General features: G+C 34.7%; 1 protein-coding gene across 1 annotated transcript; it reads left to right on the top strand.

Moving 5' to 3' along the window:
• The first annotated feature begins 2,773 nt into the window (after window positions 1-2,773).
• Window positions 2,774-12,550, top strand: spag6 (sperm associated antigen 6). The gene is made up of 11 exons (XM_037756372.1): window positions 2,774-2,935; window positions 3,020-3,115; window positions 3,526-3,692; window positions 4,729-4,912; window positions 5,094-5,299; window positions 7,719-7,892; window positions 7,970-8,122; window positions 8,266-8,457; window positions 10,988-11,104; window positions 11,330-11,475; window positions 12,231-12,550. The coding sequence occupies exons 1-11, from the start codon at window positions 2,911-2,913 to the stop codon at window positions 12,292-12,294; spliced, it is 1,524 nt and encodes a 507-aa protein (XP_037612300.1). The 5' UTR covers window positions 2,774-2,910; the 3' UTR covers window positions 12,295-12,550.
• Window positions 12,551-12,576: the final 26 nt, after the last annotated feature.

Below are 12,576 nucleotides of genomic sequence, written 5' to 3' on the forward strand. Positions count from 1 at the left end.
CATTTACTGCACTGACATGCAGCGGGTTTAATTGGAAAATTAATTAATTAAGAAGATTAAGAACATTCTAATTTATGTGACAACAATTTATTATTTTTAATAGTCCAGTATTAAATTTCAGTGTGATTTTTCGTTGTCAAGTAACGCTGCCTATAATGCTCTTTGTCCTATTTTAGGCATTTTATGATTAGGCCTATATATGGGATGCTACCTAACCAACGAGTTTTAGTATTTTATTTCAAAATATTTTTTCAAAATTGAATTAATTATAAATATATATAATTAATTCAATTTTGAAAGAATATTTTGAAATAAAATATAAAACTCGTATATCGTATATATATATAAACTATATATATACATATATGATTAATTATAAATATATATAATTAATTAAATTTTGAAAAAATATTTTGAAATAAAATAATAAAACTTGTATATCGTATATATATAAACTGTATACATATATATATATATATATATATATATATATACAGTATATATAAATATACTGTATATATATGTATATATATATACATATATATATATATACAGTTGTGAGTTGATAATAAAACGAGTCAAAAATATATGTTAGAAATCTAGCTTTCCAATAAAACTTAAATATAGGCTAAATAAATAAAAATGTAAGTTAACCTAGATAAGTAAATAAGGCAGGTTTAAGAATAGGCCTATCAAACAGATGGACAGGTTGAAGAAGGAACCATATCACGCTGATATAGGACAGATATGGCCAATGTGTTTATATTTTAGCCTATATATATTCTAAAAACCAGTGTTTCACAGAACAGCTTCATAAACATAAACATGGAGTCAGGTCGAATTTAATAGAATGATCAGTTCTTTGAGGCTTAACTGAGTGATAATAAGGCTAATTTAATTTAATGTGATAATTATCCCTCCGGTGAGAACATACTGAGCTCAAACGGAACGACAATAATACGCATTTACATCTAGTGTTAAAAAAACATAATAATTAAAAACAAAACTGTCTGCATTTTCTTTTATGTAATGCTTGTCATGCATGCCAGTGCTGTCCTTTTATAACTTTTGATACTTCTTTTTACACCCTTCCCTCAAGAGGCTTTGCCTTTTGCCAGGTCGCCATTGTAAATAAGAATTTCATCTGAATTGACTTGCCTGGTTAAATAAAGTTTAAATAAAATAAAAAATAAAATTTGCAAAAAAACAAAAAAAAACATTAATTAAAAATAGGCCTGTACCTAGTTACACCAGGCAATATTTTTTATGTATTTATTTGCATATATAAAACTGCACAAAATCCACAGAATATAAAAAAAACAAGAAATGTGTCAGGAGAGGTCAAAAAGCCACAGGCTTATACACAAAGGACCTCCCACCAACCCCAGGAGAGAAAAAAAAAACAATAACAAAAAAGAAAGAAAGATCTAAACTAACATAATTTTAAAAATACAACAAAAGTTAAACAACAACAACAAGAAGTATGCAAATTGTGCAGAAAAAAACCTAACCAAACAGTGGGAAACAATCCAGTAAAAACAATGAAATACATACAAAAATCAGCACTGAAGAAAAGAAAATATATCTAAAACAATCAAAAGATAATTAGACATCATTAAGATGTCTAATTATCTTATAAATCTTTATAAATAATAAAATAATAAAAAATAAATCGGCACTCTGCCATCTGAGTCGGTGCATCTAAAATAGGCTATATTTCACAGTAACATGACTGATATTATGCAGTGTTGTGTCTGTGTGCCCGATTGGACCCATTTCTATTTATACGTTTTTTTAAATGGCCATTTCTATACATATTGTTATCATTGCCATTATTTTATTCTTTGTTTGCGGTTACAACACTAACAGGACACATAATAATGCACACAGTGCACTTTAGACTAAGCTACTGGAGTTACCCTGCACTATACTCATTTTTAACAGTCTCCTCTGCACTATATTCACTTTTTTAATAGTCCTGTATCACAGCTGTTACCCTGCACTATATTCAGTTTTAACAGTTTTCTTCATCTCCTTGTATTTTTATATCTGCTATATTTTTTTGTACTTTGTACTTTTGCACTACTAACTTTTTTACTGCCTGTTTACTAACATGTTTTGCACTATGGAACTGTGAGTCTGGAAACTTGAATTTCCCTCGGGATCAATAAAGTTACTATCTATCTATCTATCTATCTATCTATCTATCTATCTATCTATCTATCTATCTATCTAACATGCCTATACCGAGAAAGATAGAATAATGTTTGGACTGATCACATTTCATCTATTTTATTTATAGGCTAGTAGCCTAATAATAATGTTAAGGGTTATTTTGGCCTATCACTTCTTTTAAACCAGGTTTAGCCTACAAAGTGCAACAAGAACAACTCTCCCAGGCAGGTCATCTGAGGACACACTCTCAGAGCAGGCAAGGCATGCAAAAGTTGAAAAAAAAAAAAAAAAAAAAAAGTCTTTCATGATGAAAGTCTGTCTAAAATCAGCTCAACACGTTCAACTGTATAGTCAGCGTTTTTATCAGCCAATCCTGCATGTTTCTCTCCTCTGGTGGTGAATAATGATGTTGTGCAAAGTGTCGTGCGACACGTTCTCTCTTTTAGCTGCAGCAGAGACGAGGAAAGCAGCACAGAGCTCTCACACTGAACATATTTCTGCGAGGTGCGAACGGATTCCTGCCAGGGGGTGATTCATCTTGGCAATAGACGATCTCTGGCAGGAGCCATTCTGCTTCCTGTGCGTTGCCACAGCAACACCTAACAACATCACCATAGCCCAAACCTGCAGACCTGCAGGAGAAACACGGATTATTGTGATCAATTCAACGTGTTTTCTGTGTAGATAATCCTATAATAAGTCTTTAAGAGGAGGCATTTTCCAATCAGGGTAACAATGAGTCAACGACAGATAATTCAAGGTGAGAACATGAGCTGTTTTTAATTCATAAAAAGGAAAGATGGAGCTATAAAAGTCAAACTATCTGTCTTCTTGTGTTTTGCAGTTTTTGAGCAGTATCAGAAATCAAGGATGCAGTTTGTGCAAGCTGTTGCTGATCTGGCAGCCAGACCACAAAACATAGACTTCCTTCAAAATGCTGGTAAGAAATTATAACCACTGAGACTATGTTGTAGCTTTATAGTTTGCTATTTGCAGGGTTTGTCCTCTCCTGTTTATTTGTTTGTTTATTTGTTTTGCACAATTTAAGACTATACAACATAACAAAAAAATAAATTAATAATATACAGTGCAAGAAGAGGCAAAAAAAAACACTGGGCTTATCTGAAGCCTCCACCTAGAGACAAGATTAATATAAAGAAATAATATGACTATATAACAGTGATAACAAAACAATTAGGACAAGATATATATATAATAACAATACAGTAAATATATAAAAAAAAGACGTGTGTGTGTGTGTTGCATGGAAGTGTATGGCTAGTGTTTGTGAGGAGGATATTGATTTAAATATCTATAAAGACTTATTCAAACAACAAACAACTCCTGCAGGTGTGATGTCCATGCTGCGTCCCCTCATGTTGGACGTGGTCCCCGGCATCCAGCAGACGGCAGCTATGGCTCTGGGCCGCCTGGCAGACCACAGTGATGACCTGGCCGAGGCCGTGGTGAGGGAAGACATCCTGTCCCAGCTGGTCCAATCGCTGGCCTCGCAGAATGTCAGTATCTCATCCTTAAGTGCCAGTTTCATACACACAGGTTGTCCAATACTCTGTCACCGCCATTTAGAGGCTGGTGTGTGAGCGAGAGAGAGGAAAAAGAGACCCTGCAGGACTTCAGGGTCATGCTCCCTGTATGTGAGAGTGTGTTTTGGGCTAACTTGGCAGCTCGCCTGGGGGCTACTTCAAAACCTAAGAGCCCTTTACCATGAGAGCAACCAGGCCTTTGTTTTCCCTCTCTTTCTCTCTCAGGCCTCTCAGAGAAGACAGACTGCAGTTTCTTGTTATTAATGGGACATTGCAGTCTCATACGTTTAAAATCTGATACATTTTTAAACATTTTATGTCAAATGTGACAAGAATTCAGTGTTTTCTGCAGAATTATTTTTCACTTTATTAGTGAAAAATCTCCATTGAAACCTTTAGAAAAAATCACAATGTTTGAGGTGGCTTTGCAGCTGTCTATGGATTATGTTATTGGCAAAATTAATACATGTTTTATTTGAAGAGTTTCTAGGGAAAATAGTGTATAAAACATATAAAAAAACATGTCCTTTTTTTGGTGTGAAAACAATGATTTATGGTCATTTAAATATATTGTCTTTGAAATATGAAAAACCCTGTGTTAAAACTTCAATACTTTTCTGTTCACTGGAAAAGAAAAGAATATTTGAAGGTAAAACAAATAGCTGGTCTTTGCAATTATTTTAATTTTTTACACATACAGCATTGGGTATTATGTGATCCCAAACAATGAGGAATTAAAGCCAGTGTCAACAAAACATGAGGGTTAAACAGTACAGGGAAAACTCTAGGATACATGAGATGTTTAAATTATTAATAAGTTAAAAAATCTTATTTTTAAAACACAGGGAGAAAAATAAAATATCATTCCAGGCTTTACATGGAGATTTGTCATCAAATCATGGAACAATATACATAACTGGCTGGTCCTAATTAAAGTCTAATGTTAGTTTAATCCTCAATTTGGGCCGTGACAATGAATGTGTGTATCTCTGTGTGTGTTTGCATGCAGAGGTTTTATAAGAAGTCAGCAGCGTTTGTGCTGCGTGCAGTTGCTAAACACTCCCCGGAGCTGGCCCAGGCTGTGGTGACCAGTGGGGGAGTTGATGCCCTGGTTCTCTGCCTGGAGGAGTTTGACCCCGGGGTGAAGGAGGCTGCAGCCTGGGCTTTAGGCTACATCGCACGACACAATGCATGTAAGGAAAACACACTGACATGCTTAGATTTCTATGATTTCTCTCTACCTTTTTCTCACTTTCTTGGTTTGAAGAGAAATTTTAGCCCATGGTAAGATGTTTTAAATATCATTCTTTGCACTACATCCTTTAAATATGTGTTTGTTTTCATGTTTTCCCTCCTCTTTCCATTGCTGTGCAGTTTTGTCTCAGTCGGTTGTGGATGCGGGTGCCATCCCCCTGCTGGTGTTGTGTCTTCTGGAGCCTGAGTTGGCCCTCAAACGCATCTCAGCTTCCACCCTCAGCGACATCGCCAAGCACACACCAGAGCTGGCCCAGACTGTGGTGGACAATGGTGCCATCGCACATCTGGCACAGATGATCCTCAACCCAGACGCCAAACTAAAGGTAGGCCAGCTCAAAGAACAGTCTCACCTAAACAGATGCTGGCCTAACTCAGTTGATGATGTATAATGGCATGAATGGAAAAAAAAACAAGTCTTTAAATAACACCTTATTGGGATTTTCTTTCCTTATAACAATGCTTGCCAAGTATGGTAAAAATAAGCAACACCTGAGACATGCATGCTAAAAATTCATGTAACCTAAGCGCCCTCTATTGTTTTGATTATTGAAGCTTAAGGCTGTTTTTTTTTTTTTACCTTTTCCACTCTACCCGTCTTTACCATAGACCCATTTTTGTCTTTTTTAGAGGTGGACAGGGGGTCTTTAGGAGGAGATAGCAGGTCAACAGTAGAAGTCACATAGAAGTGATGTACATCATCTGAAAGCTGGGAACCTGAAGATTAATTTGAGATGCAGCTCAGCAGTGTGTCAAGTTATTCTAGTCATAAATCAGAAAAAATGAATGAATTAAGTGTGTAATGGTTAAGAACATTATGATAGCTGTATACAGTATGATGGCCATTCCCATGCTCTATTATGTCTCATAAGTTGTTGCAGCAATTTTTGGGTTGATACCATTTGTTACACAGATTTGGTGCTAAATTTAACTATTTTTACAAGACCAAAACACCAAGACCTTGGGGAACACCATATAAAAAGTCATGCTGTGATTTGGAATTGAAAAACTTTTGATATTTTGATATTTTTTTTTCCTTCTTTTGAAGAAGAATTAGATGAATTGAATTTTTCGGCAATTAGATTGAGAGCATTTCTGTTCTGGAAACTGCTCAGAAACCCCGCTATAGTCAATATAACTAGAAAAAAAAACAATCCCATGAATGTCTTATAGGTCTCTAGTTTGTGGTTGTAAAGTTTCCCAAGGCTGTGATTATCCTAGAGGTCACAACAGGTGATTTTATTATTTATTACATTTTATACAGTGAGGTCAAGTTTCTAAAAACGGTCTCACTACAACAAAATGTCTACTATGGGGACTAACATCATCACGCATGAATACAATTGGACTCATTGGATCCACAAGAGTCTCAGCTTTACAGTGATACCCAATTTATGTAATTCTAAGGCTGTTTAGGGACAGAAATATTCAAACACATCATTTTTTAGAATAGGAAAAAATAACACATGTATAGTGCATGCAAAAAAAGGCATTGTGTTTGCCCAAAACTGCATGTGATTAGGATGAAGTGGGCATGTCTGAAGATGAGACTCATGATGGGTACCCATAGAATCATATCTTGAGGTCAGAGGTCAGAGGTCAGGTGACGCCTTTGAAAGTCGCCATGACAGTTGTCTCCACGCCCAAATGTAGTGTACTTTCGTAGCGTTTTTTATCCTCCTTCCTGACATACTAACATGACATGTTTGGTACCAATGGATTCCTTAGACTTTCTAGTTTCATATGATACCAATATATTTAACTACCCCACGTCTGAAGAGGTAACGTTAGCTATAATATAAATGTTTTTCTTTCTTCTGTTCTGAAAATATTTCTATTTCAAAAATGTACTCAAGATATAGAGATACTGTCTAAATATATAATTGTTCTTTCTCCATTCACTTTTTTAACAAACATCTTGCCCTGTCAGCATTTCATGTGATACATTGTTTATTTTTATTTTTTATTTAACCTTCATTTAACCAGGTAGTACTCATTGAGATTAAGAATCTATTTTGCAAGACAGACCTGGCCAAGACAGCAGCATTTAAACATACATTAAAGTTTCAGACGCCACAACATAAAAAAAATGCAAAATAAATACATAGCATAATATCTACAAAACACATTAAAATCAAGTGTTTGAAGCCAACGTTAAAGTGAAAATATTCAAAAACACAGACAGCTCCCGATTGACTCTGCTTCTACGTCTTGCATTAATGTTTTAAATTCATCAAAAGTAATCAGTTGTGATTTAATTGTGAATGAATTATGATTTAGAAAATGTCCTTTCAAAAGAATTTTTATTGAAAATACAGAGATGAAAATATTCTTTGTCATGTCAAGTTAAAATGTTAAAATATTCTTTTGTATTTTTTACATTGAGTACAAATGACCATTGTAGTAACTCAGCATTTTTGAGTAAACAAAAGAGCAACACAATCATACAGAAATCTGAATAGGGGTGAGATTTGAGCTAAGAGGGGCACCTATCCACCTAAACTTCAACAATATTAACATTAACTGCAGGTAGTTCTACTTTAGAAACAACTACATTGATTGTAAATAAAATAAAATGGAATAAATGTGCCATCCAAGTGTAGCTAGCAAAAGAACCACATATTTAATAAAGAACATTTCAACATAGATACTGGCTTTAGAAATGTACAACATGAAGCTGTAATTGAATTTGCAAAAAATGTGAATGAACTCTGGAAATAATTCCTGTTTTTGTCTCCAATCCAGAGGCAGGTGTTCTCAGCCCTCAGTCAGATCAGTAAACACTCCATCTGCCTGGCAGAGATGGTGATAGAGGCTGAGATCTTCCCTGCAGCAGTGACCTGCCTCAAAGATCCAGATGAGTATGTCAGGAAGAACGTCGCCACTCTGATGAGGGAGGTTGCGAAACACACACCGGAGGTACGTCACACTTTCACACTTGTGTGGGCACAAATATGCACGGCGGGACACAATGTAATCTGTGTCTTTGTTTCCAGCTGTCCCAGGTGATTGTGAATTGTGGTGGCATGGCAGCTGTGATCGACTATCTGGGCGATTGCCGTGGAAACCTGCGGTTGCCGGGGATCATGATGCTGGGATATGTGGCAGCTCACAGCGAGAACCTCGCCATGGCTGTCATTCTCTCCAAGGTGTTAATCTTTCTTGTGATTCCCCTTCGACACGCCATGTGACAGCTAAATCCACCTCTACAACCAGAGACATTCCATTCAGGTCCAGTATGTAGGTCATATTGACTGTCCTTTTGTGCTGTGTGTCCTTTTTTGTCCTGCAGGGGGTGCCCCAGCTGGGCCTGTGTCTGTCTGAGGAGCATGAACATCATATCAAGGCAGCCACAGCCTGGTCCATCGGTCAGATAGGTTATCACACCCCTGAGCACGCCAAGGCAGTGGCCAACACTAACCTCCTGACCAAACTGCTGGAACTCTACATGGACGCCAGAAGCTCAGAGGACCTGCAGGCCAAAGTAAGTGCTGCAGCTCTGCAGTGTTTGTATCACAACTGAAATCAAAGTGAAACTTCTTGCTCATGTTTTACCTCTCAATGTAGTTGTTGTTTTTGTTTATTTTAACATTGTGATCGAATGATTCAGATATTATTGCATCTGCTGTTCTTATTTGCCTGCCAATGCAAATGGTGATTTACCTTTTTATGGCACACTATACTATGACATTTTTTTGACGTGCTGATGTATGTCTTTTTACTGTACTATGGGTTTTTTGTGACTTTGTTCGACATACTATACTGTGGTTTTTTCAACTTGCCAGATAATGACTCTTTAATTACTTTTTTCAACACACTATACTATGACTTTTTTCTGACCTTTTTCGACATACTATACTGACTTTTTTTTCAACATACTATACTATGAATTTGTTTTGACATACTATAAAATGACATTTTTTTATTACTTTTTTCGACATACTATATACTATGACTTTTTTTGACTCACCATAATATGACTTTTTTCTGACTTTTTTTCGACATGCTATACTATGACTTTTTTCCCCCAACATACTATACTATGACTTTTTTTTCGACATATTATACTGGGACTTTTTCTACATACTGTACCATGACTTTTTAGCAACATGCTATAATATACAAATAAAAAAAGTCATAGTATAGTATGTTGAAAATATAAAAAAAAGTCATAGTAGAGTATGTTGAAAAAAAAAAGCCATAGTATAGTATGTCGAGAAAAAAAAGTCATAGTATAGTATGTCGAAAAAATAAAAAAAAAGTCATAGTAGAGTATGTCGAAAAAAAAAAGTCATAGTATAGTATGTTGAAAATATAAAAAAAGTCATAGTATAGTATGTTGAAAAAATTAAAAAAAAGTCATTGTATAGTATGTTGAAAAAATAAAAAAAAAGTCATAGTAGAGTATGTCGGAAAAAAAAGTCATAGTATAGTATGTTGAAAAAATAAAATAAAAAAAAAGTCATAGTATAGTATGTTGAAAAAATAAAATAAAAAAAAAGTCATAGTATAGTATGTTGAAAATATAAAAAAAAGTCATAGTATAGTATGTTGAAAAAATAAAAAAAAGTCATTGTATAGTATGTTGAAAATATAAAAAAAAGTCATAGTATAGTATGTTGAAAAAATAAAATAAAAAAAAAGTCATAGTATAGTATGTTGAAAATATAAAAAAAGTCATAGTATAGTATGTTGAAAAAATAAAATAAAAAAAAAGTCATAGTATAGTATTTTGAAAATATAAAAAAAAGTCATAGTATAGTATGTTGAAAAAATAAAAAAAAGTCATAGTATAGTATGTTGAAAAAATAAAATAAAAAAAAAGTCATAGTATAGTATGTTGAAAATATAAAAAAAAGTCATAGTATAGTATGTTGAAAAAATAAAAAAAAAGTCATTGTATAGTATGTTGAAAATATAAAAAAAAGTCATAGTATAGTATGTTGAAAATATAAAAAAAGTCATAGTATAGTATGTTGAAAAAATAAAATAAAAAAAAAGTCATAGTATAGTATGTTGAAAATATAAAAAAAGTCATAGTATAGTATGTTGAAAAAATAAAAAAAAGTCATTGTATAGTATGTTGAAAATATAAAAAAAGTCATAGTATAGTATGTTGAAAATATAAAAAAAGTCATAGTAGAGTATGTCGGAAAAAAAAAAAAAAAGTCATAGAGTATGTCGAAAAATATAAAAAGGCATAGTATAGTATGTTGAAAAAATATAAAAAAGGCATAGTATAGCATGTCTAAAAAATAAAAAGACATTGTATAGTACGTCGAAAAAAATAGTAATTTTTTTGTACTTTCTTCAACATACAATTACTTTTTTCATGACTTTTTTTGTGATGTGCGTACTTTCTTACCACACATTCTTGCTTTATAAATACCCGATTAATTTGATAAGAGGGAGCACCTACATAACATCACCTCCTGAAGCTCACCAAAGTTCCATATATTAGCTTTTATCAGTTCAAAGTTTATTGGTCAAATAATAAAATACTGGTTTTACAAGCACATGATTCTTGACCTCCAATTCCTTTAATTGTGCCATAACTGACACATAAAAGACAATTACTTAAAGAATCAAAATATAATAGTTTAATAACAAAGAGTTCAAGTGTGTGTGTGTATGTGTATGAATGTTGGAGCCAATATTGGTGTTTTTTGGTTTCTTTTTGAAAGACTAGTTTACATTTTGTGTGTATTAGTATGCCACGCCACCAGAGGGTAGTAAACACGGTGATGGGTCGGGCCTCTCAATCAAGTAACAAGTGGACACAGTTGGGTAGTTTCAGTGTATTTGGAATGCTGGAGATGAAATGGTTCCTACTGCAAAAACAAACAATTAAGCAACACAAAACAATAAGAGATTCTATATATAGTACTAACATAGTCACATTTTGAGTCACAGGTCAGCTGGTATCAAAGGTCACTTGGTAAAAAGATGAGAGCCAGGGAAAAAGGTTAATATGACTGGATATGTATTATTTTTCCTTCCTCTTGTCTTTTCAGAGTAAGAAGGCCCTAAAGAGCATTCTGCAGAAGTGCACCTACCTGCCAGGTCTGGAGCCCCTCCTCTACGATGCTCCAAGCAACATCCTTAAATATGTTGTCTTCCAGTTCAGCAAGGTGAGTGAGTCTATGGCTGCGGTAGAAAAGTAAAAAAAAAGAAAAAAGAAATCACAACCTAATGTCTTTTCCTAACCACTTTTCCTCGAGAACCTTCCTAAAAAGACTATTAGACCGCAGCCTATGATGAGTATCGCAATCTGAATCAGTAATCTGCATTTTTCAAGTTTTGTTGGTTAAGATTTTATAGCTGTATTATCCACTCTGCCTTCCCTCCCCTCAAAGGTGCTGCCTCATGACAGTAAGGCTCGCCGTCTGTTTGTGACCAGCGGAGGGCTGAAGAAAGTGCAGGAGATCGAGGCAGAGCCTGGCTCCCCTCTACAGGAGCACATCAACACCATCAACAGCTGTTTTCCTGAAGAGATTGTCAGGTGTGTGTCTCTCCCCAGTACTAACACACACACACATGCTAAAACACATACTTTGTCGACATCGAAACCCTGTGTGTGGAGAGAGAGCTGTAAACAGCAATATGGGGCTGTGGTGGAATCATAAGAGCTGGTTGAAATCTCTAAATGCTAAGGAAAGGTGTTTCAATGCTTCCTTTATTATTTCCTTTAGCATAGGATACACTGGACCATCCTTTACGAAATTCGGTCGTCTAAAATGAGTCGTGCGGCTCAAAAATTGGAACAGAAACGGGCTAAAATCGTACAGTGTATGCCCAGCTTAAGTCCTTATGAATTCTCCTTCTCCTCTTTCCTTGACCTCATGACGTTTTCCATTGAGGTCAAGGAAAAGTGGTTAGGAAGAGACATTAGGATGTAATTTTGACCACAGCCTAGGAGTGACTGATCACATCACAGCGGTAACGTCAGAGCTGTGTGCAGACTCAGCATCATCCGTCCTGTAACAATCATAACATCATAATCTGTTTTTTTTTAGCATTTATTCAGAGTAACAAAATGCTTTAACAAAAAAAATTGCCTAAATAAATTTCAACTAAATGAAGAAAAACACTGTATATTTAGAATTAAGGTTACATAAGAGTAAACAAATATAATTGAATAAGTTAACTTAAAAAGCAGAATTTAGCTGTATGATAATGGTAAAACAGACAAAATATCCTTCAGTATAAAACACAGTGTAGGGTATTTACAGTGTGTGTGTGTGTGTGTTGTTTCAGGTACTACTCACCTGGCTACTCAGATGTCTTGCTGGAGCGGTTAGAGAACTACCAGCCATCCTGACCTCCGTTCACACTACACATCCTGTTGAAATGTTAACATGAACATGTACGGTGTGTGTATGCCTTTACAGTAAAATTCAAGCAGTTTTAAAGAGTAGTTTTCCTTCTTTTATATCGTCTGGGTTAAGCTTTAAATGCATGTTGGCAGTATAACTGCAGCTTGTAGGACGGATATGAGAGTATATGCTCATAATATTGTCACTATATGTTGTGTAAGGTACTCTAAAGATAGAAATAAATAAAGGACATTTCATGGAGCTTCATTAAAACTATTTTATGCCCC

The sequence above is a fragment of the Sebastes umbrosus genome, chromosome 21 (genome assembly GCF_015220745.1).
Source record: "Sebastes umbrosus isolate fSebUmb1 chromosome 21, fSebUmb1.pri, whole genome shotgun sequence".
NCBI lineage: Eukaryota > Metazoa > Chordata > Actinopteri > Perciformes > Sebastidae > Sebastes > Sebastes umbrosus.